Source organism: Chelon labrosus, assembly GCF_963514085.1.
Source record: "Chelon labrosus genome assembly, chromosome: 21".
Taxonomy (NCBI): Eukaryota; Metazoa; Chordata; class Actinopteri; order Mugiliformes; family Mugilidae; genus Chelon; species Chelon labrosus.
In genome coordinates this window covers 18139711-18155100 of record NC_140354.1, presented here as the reverse complement: position 1 = coordinate 18155100, position 15390 = coordinate 18139711, and the positions used below count along the sequence as shown (strand labels likewise).

Genomic DNA, 15390 nt, shown 5'->3' with positions numbered 1-15390 from the left:
AATGCAGATTAGACCGTTGTTGCTAATCTTTAGCTCTTACTTTGAGATACTACAAGCTGGGACTCTCTCCTTCCTAATCTTAGCCTGGTTTTCACTGCAGGACCATGGAGGGCTTACCAGGGCTGATTATTGATTATTTCAATCAGATATTATTAAAAAAAACATCCATTAATGTATAAGAATTAGTTTTTGACATTTGTAAAGATGCATTGATAACAGAGACTATAGACGCTAACTGTGGCCCGTGTTTGGCCCTCCTTGGCCCTGCTGAGGAAAAGTGGCCGTTGAAGAAGCCGACACGGAGCCAGTGACCGCATGCCCCCTGTCTTCTCTCCCCGTAGAGCTCAGAGGCCGTTGTCCAATGGCTGAGCGACTTTCAGCTGCAGGTCTACGCTCCAAACTTCCTGGGCGCTGGGTATGACTTGCCCACCATTAGCCGAATGACCCCAGAGGTAAGGCAACTGAACCCCGACCTCCTCACGACTGCAGACAGCTCACCACCAAGGACCACAATGGAAACGAGTCTGCACGACTTTTATTTTGTGCTGTCCTTGATGTTTTCGAGATGCATGTATGTCAAAAAAAAAAAAAACTGATCACAAGCGAGCACACTTAAACCCGTCCCTTCCTCACCTGTCCTGTTTCTCCTCACACCTTTGACCTGGTGTTGTCCTGCCTGTCTCTCAGACCCCAGAAAAAATGAAAAGTAAATGTCACAACGCACTGTCACACCTTGACGTTGTCTAAAATATGAATAATAAAATTTAAGAAAAGAGTTATTATAGCGCACAAGGTTAACAAAGCATTCCTTCCTAACTCCAATTTGTATGATTTTACTTGGACAATTTCAGTTTTGCTTCAAAATAATATATAAATATATTCTTGAAGTAATTGGTTATATTTTGGGAAATTACTTGCTTTTCTGTAAATACTAAAAAGCAAACACTCCCGTGACTAGCTACTCCCTCTTTTCTAGTCTGAGCCATGCTAACAAGCTAATACCATTAGGAGTAACAAGTGTTATTCCCATAATGTTCTCTAATAAACTCAAATATCCACTCTCTGGAAATTCAAATCTGAAATCTTATAGACAGTGCCGCTTCAAAGTAATTGCACCCGTCAGACATTTCTACATTTCTATCATCTTATACTTCCAGACATGTGTCGTGAAGAAAAATCCTTGATTTTTTTTTTTAAACGATACGAGGCACTGAACAACACCTGAGTCTCATACATTTATTGGAAACACTGACTCTAGAGATTGACTCTAATTTGGTTTTAACATTAACTTCAAAGCAAGGAGGTGCTCTTCTTTTTTTGGACCTCACTGATAAGTAATATTGGCTCAATTTCCTGAATGTATAACAAAAGTATAATACTTCTGTTTCATGTGTTTGATTGGGTTCAACTTTCAGGACTGAGGGATGCAAATACTTTCAAATGGCGCTGTATAGACACATATCCAGCATATTACTTGTTACTCATTTAATAATAAGTCTTATACATTTTCAAAGAACGCCCATTGCTGCACTTTAACCACTTTTGCCAATCTGTCAGTAAATCTGTGCTGAGCCACAAGGCCAGAACATGTCTGAGTTACATTAGTCATGTGGCTTTGATCATAAGGAGAAATGAATCATATGGCTTCACCAGACTGTAGTTGTGTCACTGTGGACCTTAGCGCCCCCTAGTGGGCAGAAGTTATATAATGCAGCTTTAATAGACATCATCAGCGTTATATTTAAAACTTAATCTGAAATCTACAGCACAGGAACCTTGTATTGTAGATTTTTGGGAGAACTTGTCATTTGCCAGACAGGTAGGGTGCAAGGAAGAAGGCTATTGTGTTGCATTATGGGAAATGTAGTTGCATCAAGCTTTTTTTTTAATAGATTGAGCCAGATTACAGATTAAAAGTCAGATATCTCAGCTGCTGATGATTTGATTTAAACCATTCATACTTTAATTCATCCCAGAACTCTTTAACTATTTAAACTAAATATTTTGGGAACATTGTTGAATCGTTATGTCCAAATCCTGTGCTGTATTTTTTACATTGAAACAGAAAGTCAAAAGATAGAAATTGTGTGCAATCATTTTGCTGAAAATACGAATGAAAAATAAGATTCCACTTTGAGCTGCACATTCAAAAGCGGACTTAGAGTAGACGTATAAATAGATTCACTCCATCCCTTGACCCTCCCTTCACCTACTACACCCCTGCTCCTGATGCGGTGGCCTGTTCTGACGCTTCCACGCTCAGCACCCTACAAATAATTTATAGCATTATTATTATTTCTGCATATATAATGACACTGTGTGCATGCTGAAGCGATCAGAGCCGCGTTGGCTCAACAAGGATTTCATTATATCGAATAAAAGCCTCCTCTTCTGTTTGTTGAGCTGAATTTGTCTTTAAAGTAATGAGTTATGAAACTAAGAGAGTGCGTGCGTGTGTGTGTGGGAGATGTAAATGTTCATGTATGTCCAGTAGAAGTGTTCTTCTTCTAATTGTCCAACACAATTACAAACTGTTTTTGTTTATCAGTTAAAGTACGGACCACGTTTCGCCGTCACAAATAAGAAATGATGAAAGTAGGAGCTGGATTACGGCGGATGACTCGAGCAGGCGCTTCCTTTCACCGCAGACATTTCCTTTTTCGCTTCCCTTGCTTTTCTCATGATTTTGAGACACCTCAGCTGCTTCTTTCTTTTTTTGGCAGAATCTTTCCATCAGATGTCACGCTGTCTCTTGGGTTGCAAAATTTCCTTTCTATGTATGTGTGTGTGTTTGTGTGTGTGAGCGACTGAGCGACAGAGAGGAACACACACACGCACAGACACTGCCGGGCTCGTGGGGAGATTTCATTGCACTCTGTGGAGGAAAATGTCCAAACATGCCACTGCAGAACATCTCACTTGTGCGTTTGCTTGTGTGTAGGACCTGACGGCTATTGGAATAACAAAACCAGGCCACAGGAAGAAGATGACGTCGGAGATTAATAAACTCAGTGTCACGGAGTGGCTGCCCGATCAGAAACCTGTGAGTGAAAGTTTTGTGTCCAGCTTCAGGTTTATAGCCATCATGTTTAAAGCTAGATTTTTCATGCCAGGTGAGACTATTCTGAACCTGCTAAGACAAACTACAAGCCTCAGTTTTGGCCTCTGTGATCTACCCTGACCGGTGCTTCTTGTGTTTCTAATGTTCCTGCAGGCCAATCTTGGAGAGTGGCTCTCTGCTATTGGTCTAAGCCAGTACCACCAGGTGTTGGTGCAGAACGGCTACGAGAACATCGACTTCATCACAGACATCACCTGGGAGGACCTGCAGGAAATTGGCATCACCAAGCTGGGTAAGAAGTGCACATTCAGTGTTCTGCTGGGAAACATTTGAACCTGGCATTCATTCATGTGGATGTTACTTAGACATGTAGCACCCACCTAGACCAGACCAGGCACCCCCACCCCATAGCAATGACACTCCTTGATGGCAGGATGCAACCACAAAAACACTTTAGGAACAACTCAAAAAAACATGAAGAACATCACAAGGTGTTGACCTGGCCTCCAAATTCACTAGATCCCAAACTGATCAAGTATCTGTGGGATGATCCACAGAGGACCCTCCCCTCAACCCATAGGACCCAAAGGCCCCCTACTAACAACATTGTGTTGCCAGACACCACAGGACACCCTCAGAAGGCCCATGTCCATTCTCAGATGAGTCCGTTTTGGAGGCACAAGGGAGTCCTACACAATATTGAGAAGGTGGTCATGATGTATGCTAAATGCTAGCATGTTAGCTGGAGTGGGTCTGTTCGTGTAGCTCTAGTGTTTCCAGGTTAGCTAGCTTCTGTAGCCACACGTCTAGATTTCTTCGTCAGCCGTTCTATGAAGATCTTTGACATAAATAATAGAAAATAAACTTCTGATGTCTGTCCGTTCATGTTGCAGGACACCAAAAGAAGCTGATGCTGGCGGTGAAGCGGCTGGCTGAAATGCAGCGGGGCTCCGACGGACGGGGCTCCCTCAGAAAGAAGCCCCCGCCGATCACACAGCAGCAGGAAGTCATGTCCATGGACAGCCCGCCCCCAGATGGTGAGATCGTGTTAAACTAATCTGCTGCGAACCAAGTGTTGTAGTTATTCTTTTAATAATTTCTCTTGATGACTCTTTTCAGAGGTCATGTCTCCAAAGATGACGACCTTTCAGGACAGCGAGTTGAGCACCGAGCTGCAGAGTGCCATGACCCAGCCAGTTCAGGAGGTCAAAGCTCAGAGAACAAGGACCCTCAGCAAAGACCATGATGAGGCCATGACAGGAGGAGGAGGTGGAGGAGGAGGAGGTGGTGGAGGCGGGCCGCCTAAGAAGGAGGCGCGGACTATGAGGCAGCAGAGCAGCCAGGGAAGCACGTCCTCCCACAGAGGAAGCGTGTCCTCACAAGGAAAGCACCGGCACTCCCATTCCCACTCCCAGCCTGCGCCGCCCTACACGCCCCCTCACACCCCCACCAAGACCAGGACCTCATCGTCCTCCTCCACCTCCTCCGTCCAGAGCTCCGCTTCGCCACAGTCCAAGTCCAAGCCCCAGTTCGTCCAGGGGGAGCGGCCTCAGTCGCCGAGATCACACCCGCCTCCGTCGCCGACCCACCGGGGGGCTCCATGTCCGCTCCAGCAGCAGCAGCAGCAGCAGCAGCAGCAGCAGCAGCAGCAGCCTCAAGTCCCGCCCCAGCACCAGGCTCACCCTCAGCAACCCCCACAGATGCAGGCGGTGGAGGTTAGGGAGAACCAACAACCTCAAGTCCCACTCCTCTGCCTCCCGCCGGAGGCTGAGCCGGCGGAGAACGAAGGAACCGATGCCTCCGCTCTCCAGAAGAAACGAGCCCACAGCCTCAACCGATACGCCGTCTCAGATGGTGAGTGTGACGAGAGGGCAAGAGGAGGAGGAGGTGGCGGCGGCGGCGGAGGAGGAGGGGGCGGAGGAGAAGGAGAAGCGGAGGTAGCGGGAGGTCAGGGCTCGGCCGTCACGCGCAGCGAAGGGGGTAAATACGCCACGGTGACCCACCGCGTCAGCCGCAGCCATTCCGTCCGCAACCAGGAGAAGAACCGCAACCATACGCTGTCCTTTGCTCTGCGCCAGAAGAAGAAAGGCCCGCCGCCGCCGCCGCCCAAGCGCTCCAGCTCGGCCATCTCCACCTCCAACTCCAACCTGACGGACGCCAGCGCGCAGCAGCAGACACACACCACCACGGGGGGGATGCTGGACGTGCCTTACCACCAGCAGCGCCGGGCCAGCGACCTCGGGGTGTCCGTGGAGGCGACCACCGTGGAGACGAACAGTGTGGGTAGCGTGCGGAGCATCGCCGCCATGTTAGAGATGTCTTCTATAGGGGGCGGACCCAAAGGCATGGCGTTGCAAAAGAATTTCCTGCAGGTACGTACATCTGATTCTCTATACTTTTATACTTTTACTCATGCGGTAGTTAAGCTAAACGCCGTCAACCATTTGTTCACCAGGTGGGGAAAACGCGCGACGCCATCGGTCTGGACGGCGAGGTGGTGAACCGGCGGCGGACCATCAGCGGCCCCGTCACAGAGCTGGTGGCCGCCGCCATGCGGGAACAGCCGACTCCCTTGGCTTTCCCCTGCGCCTCCGTCCAGCCCGCATCCTCCCCGCCCCCCGTTAACTCCTCCTCGCCGCACCCTCCGTCCTCTCCTCACCCCAGCTCGGGGGGCAGCGGGAGCTCGACAGAGAACCTGCCGTTTGCAGAGGAGGGAAGCATGACCATCCGCCGCCAGGGTCGAGGAGAAGGAGAAGGACAGGTAGCTATCTTTATACATATCTGTCTATCTATCTATCTGTCTATCTATGTATTATATATGTATCGTACCGTGCTAAAGTTAAATGTGGCCTTCCAGATCCATAGTCAAGCTTCTGTGTTCTGCTTTATCTGTGTTCTCCATTTTGCTTTGTCAATGTTTGACTGTGACCTCTTATCACGAATGTATGAATTTTTCCGTTAGTGTGTATTTTGTGTTTGTCTGCAGGGCGACGCCGAGGGCCCCCAGGGAGACGCCGGCTACGCCCAGGAGGACGCCTCCAGGGCCGAAGCCACGGGGACCCTAAAGCGACGTCCCCGCAGCTCCAAGCCCCACCCCAACGGCTCGGACTTCACCCTCCAGGAGTCGTCCACTGTCAAGCGGCGGCCCAAGAGCCGCGACAAAGAGCCCGAGGGCTTCGCGGATATGGCCAACGCTAACGGGGAGCCCGTGGGCGGCGGCGGCGGCGGCGGCGGCGGCGGCGGCGGCGGCGGCCAGCCAAACATCACGCAGCCGGTCCCCTACCAGAATGGCACGGCCACCATGAAACGTCGCCCGGTGTCGGAGGCCGGAGTAACGGAACAACCGCAACCACAACCTCAGCCTCAACCTCAACCCCAACATCAACCTCAATCGCAAATGTCTGCCGCTCCTCGGAGGAGCAGCGTGGACCAAGCTGCTCCTTTGGTAAATGAAGGCGGTCCGGTGAGGAAACCGAAGCCTCCCGTCTCCCCGAAACCTATCGTGGCACAGATTAAGAGACAAGGAGGCCCCCCGACGCCACCGCAAGCTGTCTCCCAAAAGAGAGTCCCTCTGCCAGGCCCCGGGACACCTGGAAGTCCAGGTACTGACGGCATATGATTCTAGCTGATCCAACAAATTTGATCAACGTTTCTGTCACGGAGCTTTGGCCACTGGCGACTCAAAGTGAGAGAGGTTGTAGGGAGCGCAGTTTGACGGGAGTTGTGACCTTTTAACAGTGGTGTGGTGGTTAGCACTGATGCCTCTCAGCAAGAAGGTTCTGGGTTTGAATCCGTGGGCCAACTGGGCCTTTCTGTGTGGAGCTCGCGTTGGGTTCTCTCCAGGTACTCCAGCTTCCTCCCACCGTCCAAAGACATGCTGGTTAGGTTCATTGGTGATTCTAAATTGGCCGTAGGTGTGAGTGTGAATTGTTGTTTGTCTCTGTGTGTTAGACCTGAGATAAACTGGCGACCTGTCCAGGGTGTACCCCGCCTCTCGCCCAATGACAGTTGGGATAGGCTCCAGACCCCCTACAACCCTCCAGAGGACAAGCGGTTACAGAAAGTGAATGAATGAATGTGACCGTTTAAAGCATAATGAGTCTCTAAAGGTGTGCTTCTCAAAAAGAAAGATAATGAGGCACTTTGCTCCTCTGTTCTACTGTGAGTAAAATAAATCATAAGTTGTATTTTCAGGACATTTCAGCCCTGAAACAAACTCCTCAAAGTGTCAGACGTACTGCAGTCTGCACCTTTGTTGTGGTTTCTGTTTTATACACCGGTCAGTAATCCATGTTTTGCTGTTTTCTCTCCATAGTCGAAGGAAAGAAGATCCCTCCACCGGTGTCACCCAAACCGGCGCCACCGCCCACGGCGCCCAAACCGTCTAAGCTCATCCACTCTATGACCAGCCCCCCCTCCCCGACTCCGGCCCCCGCCCCGGTCAAGCAGCACCCCGCGGTGGCCCGACAGACCAGCTCGCCCCCCTCGTTCCCACCCTCGAACACTCCCAGCCCGCCCAACGCCAAGCCGACGAGCCCTTCCCCGCAGAGCCCCCACACGCCGCAGACGCCCACCACGCCGCAGACGCCCGCCACCCCCAGCCCGACCCCACCTCCAATCAAGCCCCCCCGCTCCTCCATTGGGGGGGTGTCAGTGGACAGTGGGATGACGGGGGGCGCCGTCACGGCGCCGGCACCGACGACGCCGGACTTTGGCGTGGATTCTTTGGTGCATCAGAAGCTGGAGGAGACGAGCGCGTCGCTGGCGGCTGCTCTGCAGGCCGTGGAGGATAAGATACTGAGACAGGAAGAGTAAGAACCAAACACACAAACCGTAAATAAACACAACACTAAACTTTACAGAGTTAGGTGTTGTAGATTCGACTCACTGTCGAGTTTATTCGGCTACAAATACTAAATTATCGTATTGTTGGAAGTCAGTTCGTGTATTTTCTGACACAAATGACAAGAACTTCTTCTCGTCTTCTCCCGCTTATCCGGGTCCGGGTCGCGGGGGCAGCAGCTTCAGCAGGGAAACCCAGACAGCCCTCTCCCCAGCCACTTCACAAGAACTTTTAGGTTAAAAACGGAAAAAAAGAGACTTATTAAAACACTTTGTCACTTGATACGAAAACTACCTGCTCCCGAACCAACAACTCTCACAGTCCTGACCTCAGCAGGAGCTAAACTTACTTGAATTTGAATCCAAATTTTTTTGTGTAAAAATAACCCAAAACATCGGAAGATTTTCACACGAGTTCTAACAGCAGACAAAGAGAACCCAATCAAACAAATAAAACAAAAATTTTATCCACTGGTATTTGTTTATTCAGGAAACATTTTCATGAACAATAGGTGTCATTCTGACACCAATTCCTATTTTGTCCACTAGAGGTCGCACTGTTTTAGTAAAATTTGCGGACATAACAACAACAAGAACTAAACAGCAGATGATGACAATGCGCTGAAACATAAATTTTTATTTTGTTTTTCTTTGCACTAAAAAAAAAAAAAAAAGGAAAAATTTTTGTTGGTCTATGTAGACCAACAAAAATGTTTCCATTTTTTTTGTATATATATTTTAAATATATTTAAATATATATTTATACGATATTATTAGAATTTATATTTCATTCTGCTATTGTTTTACTGATCCGGCCCGCTTGAGGTCAAATTGTTATAAAACTGCTATAAAAGGTGGCCTTAATTTACTTTCTTTTTCTAAGCCCTGCCCCCTTAGTTACTGTTGCTAAGGCTAAAGCTTTACGTTTTAAATTTTTCTTCAGATTTCCGCAGTAATTCGCGGAAATTGCGAGACCTTGATGGCATACGTTAGGAGTGGGTTTCGTTAGCTATGAGCTAGCAAGCTAACAAAGCTAGCGCGGGTGCCGATTTAGTTTTTAGTGTTTCGAGTTAACTTTTCGTAAACAAAAATGTCGTAAAATGTGTTGACGCTCGTGTTTCTGTTTGTTGCGCCTCCAGCTCTGTGGCCGAGCAGAAGACCACGGTTAGCATCCTCGACGACATCGGCAGCATGTTCGATGACCTGGCCGACCAGCTGGACGCCATGTTGGAGTAAGCCGCGGAAACGGGTCTCCGCGGCAACGCTGCATCAAGAGTGACTCAGGCGGCAACAACGCCTCCAGAAACACCTCTAGCTCTCTCTCTCTCTCTCTTTCTCCTCCTCCTTTACCCAACCCGTCTGCCGAGCTCATCCCTTCCTCACTCTCCTCCATCCGTCCGTCGCTCCCGTCGCAAAAAAAAACAAACAAGAACTCTATTCTCCTCCTCCTCCTCTTCCTCCTCCTCTCATCTCCTGTCGCCGATAATGAAACTGATGATGGAGCAGCACAGCAGGCCTGGACAGACATGTGCCCGAGAGAGAGAGAGAGAGAGAGAGAGAGAGATTGAGAACAAGAATGAAGAATGGATAAAGAGAGATGAGGAGAAAAAAAAGGAACAAAAACGACAGAAATTAGAGAAGAATAAAAAAGAAAAACTGAAATGAGAGATTAAGAAAAGCAACAAAACGGAGGAGACTGCAAACCAAGGGCTCCGCGTGGAGTCCGGAGGCGAACGGGATAAACAAAACTAATACCAATTGAAAAACACCAACTGTGTAATGAATCATAGTATGGTATGTGTACATTCTACGCATGGAGAGTTTATATCTATTGAAGAAGTCCTGCATTAGCACACTAATATATATATAAATATAATATACCGATGAATATGAATCTCTAGCTCTTTTGATTTGACGTCCTGGTTCTGTGTGGAATGGTGACCTCTGGTGTTGTGACGATGTAAATGACTTGGTGGAATTTATTCTTTTTTTTTATTATTTTTAATTTTTTATTCTTTTTTTGTTTTTGTTTTTTTTTTAATCTGTGACCAAAACGAGACTATTCAGCTCCTGTGGTGTGTGTGAGAACGAGAAAGAAAATAAGAAAGTAAGAAAGTAAGAAAGCGACGGTGACAGATGTGTTCAGTTCCCTGTCCCGGCTGCACCTCTGTCCCATGATCACGCTGTACAACAAACACACACACACAGGAGAAGCACAATGACCCATTGCAGCCGACTTGCACACACACATGCACATGCATTGGCTCCTGCACAATATGAACTAAAACCAGAGGGAGACATTTCTGCAGGTTGACGGTGGACAAAGGTAAAGTTTGAGAAAGGAGTCCCAAAGCGTGTTGCAAAAACAACTTAGCCAGCGTGTTTCATTTTCAAACACCTTTCCCGTACTTTAACATTTGGTATCTGCCAATACGCAGCACCGAAATCTATAACATCCATTTCTGTCTTTCAACGTTGAGTCAAAGTCTTTTTTTACACTGATCAACAGAGAAAAGATGGCTGCTGCTTTAAAAAAAATACCCAAATATTCCTCCATATTTAGCTGCATTCGTTCTGCTCTAACCAGGCATGATGCTGCCACCGCCATGCTTAACCCCTTACAACCGAATGTGCCACGTTTGGGCAAGCGCACTCTAGATTAATGACCGTAACTACGCCATGGTTTGCACGGTTTCTGAAACCCAGTATGGTGTCGTTACGGTAATTTCACTTAACGCCTCTCCTGGAAGGTTAGTACACTCTTATCACACGCAGTAAATTGTGAATAACTGCCAGATATTTAAAGTTCCTGGTATTCTAGGATAATCGGGGCAAAATAGCTTACTCACAGGACATTTTCTGATCTTTTAACAGTCAAAATAAGCAAAAAAGTCTAAAAATAAATAAGTCTAGGTGGATATTTTGAGGCTTAGGTGTTAAGGTGTTAATGTTGACAATCTTGTGACAATTCAGTGTTCTGCTGGAAAACTTTTGGACCTGGCATTCATTCGTGTGGATGTTACTTAGGCATGTAGCACCCACCTAGACCAGACCAGACAGCCTGACACAGGAACACACACAAAAACGGTTTAGGAACAACTAAAAAAAAACATGAAGAACAGCACAAGGTTGACCTGGCCTCCAAATTCACTCGATCCCAAACTGATCAAGTATCTGTGGGATGATCCACAGAGGCCCCTCCCCTCAAAGACCCCCCCATTACAAACATTCTGTTGCCAGACACCACAGGACACCCTCAGAAGGACCATGTCCATTCTCTGATGAGTCAGTTTGGGAGGCACAAGGGAGACCTACACAATATTAGGCAGGTGGTCATAATTTTATGCCTGATCGGTGTGTAAGAAGGCTAACGTAAGAAAAATAGTGAGTTGTATTTGCAACTACTCAACTACTTCTCTAACACCAAACAGTGCACAAATAGCATTAGCTAGCTAGTACCACAGTGTAGCATGTAGCAGCTAAAGACGAGGAGGAGGCCAAAAACGGAGCTAAAAGGTCGGATAATATTGGCATTCCTTTCAGCCGGTGGCCAGATCGCGACTTTAAATGAATGCTAATGTCGGTTTGTATCGACTCGATGTAAGACGATCAAATTTGGCATAAATTAAGGATTAAGCTATCAAGGCCTTAGCGATCTGTGATGAGTCACAGCTGTTCTGGAGGCACAACAGAGACCTGCACAATATCAAGGCTCTTTTTTCTGTTGATCAAACTACTTTGATTCAAGGCGTTGGACTAAAATAAATCTAAGGAGGTCGCTGCAATTTTTGTGTTAACATAATAAAAGGCTTGACGTTGCTACTGTGCTAAAAGTGAATCTGCAGTCCGCCTCCAGACAACAGATGTAAATACAGGAAACAGTGTCTTTGATAACAGCAGTGATTGTCCCATCAATTCGTTAGAAACTGCTTCTCTACATTCACGACCCTGTAGAATTACAATAAAAATGGGAATTACAGGACGCTAGCTGATGCTTGAACAGATAACCCCCCCCCTTCTCTCTCTCTCTCTCTCTCTCTCATCCCACATTCTCCCAACCACCCACCCCTTGTTGCCATGACAATCTACATCATCATCACCATCCTCATGGGCGTCACCATGGTAACTACAGTGTGATGCTATGACACCGTGCCACGTGGTAATGGAAAAAAAAGAAAGAAAAAAAAAAGGAAGGGGTTAGGACGGAGGGAGCGAGCGAGCGGCGGCGGCAGAGATCTGCGGCGCCTGAAGGTTTGAACCGACCAGAAATTTGGTGCAATATTCACAATTTGCGCCTCAACCCATGATGCAAATCAAAGGTTTCACACGTTCCCCAAAAGCAGCCAAATCCTTTCACATGAATAAATTCAGAGAATAGTTGTGGTATTTAAATTATTATCACATGAAGATTATATATATATATATAAATATACATATATATATATAGATATGGATATTTGCAAAAAATAAAAGAAGACGTGTATTTATGATGTGTTTGTCATCCTGAAATTATTTTTCAAAGATCTAGTGTTGAATCATGCTTAAGTGGTCCAAGCTGAAGAATCATTGTAGGATACCATGTTGGGATATTTCCAGGAAGTGTTGTGTTTTTATTTTTGTTATTTTTATTGTTTTCTCTGCCTACATGTGTCCAAGTGTGGCGATGTGTATAATACAAGCAATTCTTGTTGTTTTTGTATTGATTTGACTTATTTTTGTTTTTTATTATTATTATTATTCTTATTTTTGAAACATGTGCCTTGCTTTGTGGTTTTGGTCTAACGTCAATACAAGTAGATGGGTATGTACAATATAAAGGGGATTGGTTTCTTACTTGATGTGTTCACACGATGCTTTCACATGGTTCCGCAGTTTTGTCCGAGGGTTTGAGAAATAGTTTTGGGTTAAAAAAAAACAAAAAAAAAAACACTCAATGGCATTCTTCCCATGTTCGTTCGCTAAATATGAAGCTATATCTCATAGCTGGTAATAGTTTAAAGGACCTGAGTGTAGGATTTAGTGACCACTAGTGGTGAGACGGCAGATTGCAACCGATTAAATACCTCTCACCGCACCCTTTCCTTTCTGGTTTGTTGGAGAACTTACACACAATAGGTAGCTATAAAAACTGCAAAAACTCCGGAGGCAATGTTTGGTTTGTCGTTTCCATGGAAACGCGGCAACGCAGCAATGCACACTATTATTAATGAGGATCCTTTCCTTCTGTAGGTGTAAACGAGTTATTCTACGGTCAAAAAAACAACAAAAACTCTCATTTCCAAGTGAGTATATACTACAGAAAACATGATTGCGAAAGTTATATTCCATTTCTGACAATATAATGAGAATAGAATAAATCCTACGTGCTTGACTTTTACCTTAGCTTGGCGTAAAGAAGGGCTAGCTAGCTAATTAACGACTTGTTAGTTTAATTCGTGCAAAAAAACAGACTAGTGGTTTCCTCTTTTCAGTTTTTATGCTTAGCTAAGCTAAGATAGAAAGCTAGGATTATTTGTTTCTCGTTTTTTTTTTTTGGAGATTTTGCAACAAGCTATATGGCGTGCTAATGCTAACCAGCTAATGGAGGTAGCTTCATGTTTGATGTCCGTGAAGGTTCTCAGTCATCCAGATCATGTTATGTTCAAAACTTGTTGGGCTTTTTTGAAGACGCTTCGTCAAGCACAGAAGCTACTTGGATGAGCGGCACATCGTTTTCAAGAAAACCCAACAAGTCCCTTGTTTCATCTTCTTTGAATATGACCTGGATTATGTTTGGTGAACCGCCATGAGAGTGGTAAGAGTCTTCTGTCTATTAGTAAGTGACATGTCCTCAGTGTTACTCAAATATCTGGACTACTGTAATAAATGAAAGTCTATGGATCCTGAAGAATGTGCGCAAAACACATGGCCGTCACACCAATCAGTGTCAGCTGTTACGACAAGCGTAATAAATGTGTAGGTGTACATTTTAATTCTTTTCTTAAACCGTACATCCACAAACTTTAATTTCGTTAAATTTGGCACGAAAAAAATGTCGGTATTTCTGTGAAATCTTCAAGCAGAAATTAAGTTTGGTAATGTCTCCTGACTGGGTGTTACTTTCCAACATTTAAACTTTTTTTCCTTCTCCTTCCTCGGGTCTCATTTTGGTCATCTCTCATGTCATTATTTCCAAGTGTGTTTGGGTTCAGGCTATAAAGATAAAAGGTAGATGGTTTTAAAAAAGAAAAAAAGAAAAAAAAGAAAAACACACAGGTGATCAAACATGTTGTGGAGCAAAAGTACTGTTCATTTCTTCTTTCTTAACAAAAGATGAAGCCAAGCTGTTTTTATTTGATTTTCCGCCTGTGCTTATCTGAACAGACGCCCGACCGGTGTCTCCTCTGCTCTGCAGTGACGGTATGCGAGTGCTTGAGAGAGGCCAAGTGTGTGTTATGTGTCGCTATGCTACTGACTGTATGAAAAAAAAAATCTGTGCGAGTGTGTGTGCGCGTGCGTTGTAGTGACTGGACAGTGGTGTGTTTGCATCTTATGGCCATCTGCTCTGAATAAATAAATGTTCTATACAAATTTAACCACCTCAACCTGGTTTTGTTGTTGTCAGAGATGCACTTTCACAGCCGTCCCCCAGGTGGCAGCACACAACTGCATTATTCATTTAAGTAGTCGGCCTTTAAATCACTTTCAAGTCCATATTTTTCACTAAAACAGTTTTAAGAATATGAGAACCACTCATGTCTCTATGCTAAATGTAAGGCTAGTATCAGCTAGCTTAGCATTCAGAGTCAAACTATTGTTTTTACACTTGATTTTTTTCTTCTGATTAAACCCACAAGATATAATAGTTGGATACTGATACCACATGACAGACTAACCCATTTACAGTTTTTATGCTAAGCTATGCTAATTAGCTTTGCTTGCTTTGAAAAAAAAAACACAACACTACTTAACATTTTGCAGTATTTTGATTCTACTCTATTCCAATGGATCTTATGATTCTTGGGGAACCACTAGATAGTTGGATATTAAAACCTCGGCACAGGTTCAGTGTTATGCTAAGGCTAAGCTAATTAGCCAAAATGTTTATCTGTGCCTTCTTCTGATTATACAAAAATTGAGTTATAACTAGGGGTGGGGCTTGAACGCCTTAATTATGATTAATTAATTACAAAAAAATGAATGCGTTAAAAAAATTAACACATTTAATCACAGTTGCATTCCAAATAACGTAGAACTTTTGTCAGTGCACGATTTCCTGGTACACCGATTACACTGATGCACACATCAGAGCTCAGCTAACGGCTACCAAAATGGAGGAATCGGATGAAAGCATGTTGATGGGACTGATGGAAGGCAAATTTTATGTAAAAAAAAAAAACTACCCGATGGAAGCCTTGATAAAAGCGGGGTTTTGTGGAAATTGTGCAAAAAGAAAAAAACAAAAACAAAAAGGAGTTTGCATACCACCTAAGCACTTCGATCCTACG

At 45.3% G+C, this 15390-nt stretch overlaps 1 protein-coding gene across 1 annotated transcript in view; it reads left to right on the top strand.

Moving 5' to 3' along the window:
• Window positions 1-14803, top strand: part of caskin1 (CASK interacting protein 1) — a gene marked incomplete at its 5' end in the record, with an annotated part of 97595 nt that extends 82792 nt beyond the window's left edge. Inside the window, 9 exons of the mRNA XM_084571253.1 lie at window positions 342-452; window positions 2942-3043; window positions 3215-3353; window positions 3955-4098; window positions 4181-5433; window positions 5517-5822; window positions 6024-6663; window positions 7377-7872; window positions 9043-14803. Coding sequence (XP_084427379.1) covers window positions 342-452; window positions 2942-3043; window positions 3215-3353; window positions 3955-4098; window positions 4181-5433; window positions 5517-5822; window positions 6024-6663; window positions 7377-7872; window positions 9043-9139 — 3288 coding nt within the window. The 3' untranslated portion in view covers window positions 9140-14803. The remainder of the gene's footprint in view (window positions 1-341; window positions 453-2941; window positions 3044-3214; window positions 3354-3954; window positions 4099-4180; window positions 5434-5516; window positions 5823-6023; window positions 6664-7376; window positions 7873-9042) is intronic.
• Window positions 14804-15390: the final 587 nt, after the last annotated feature.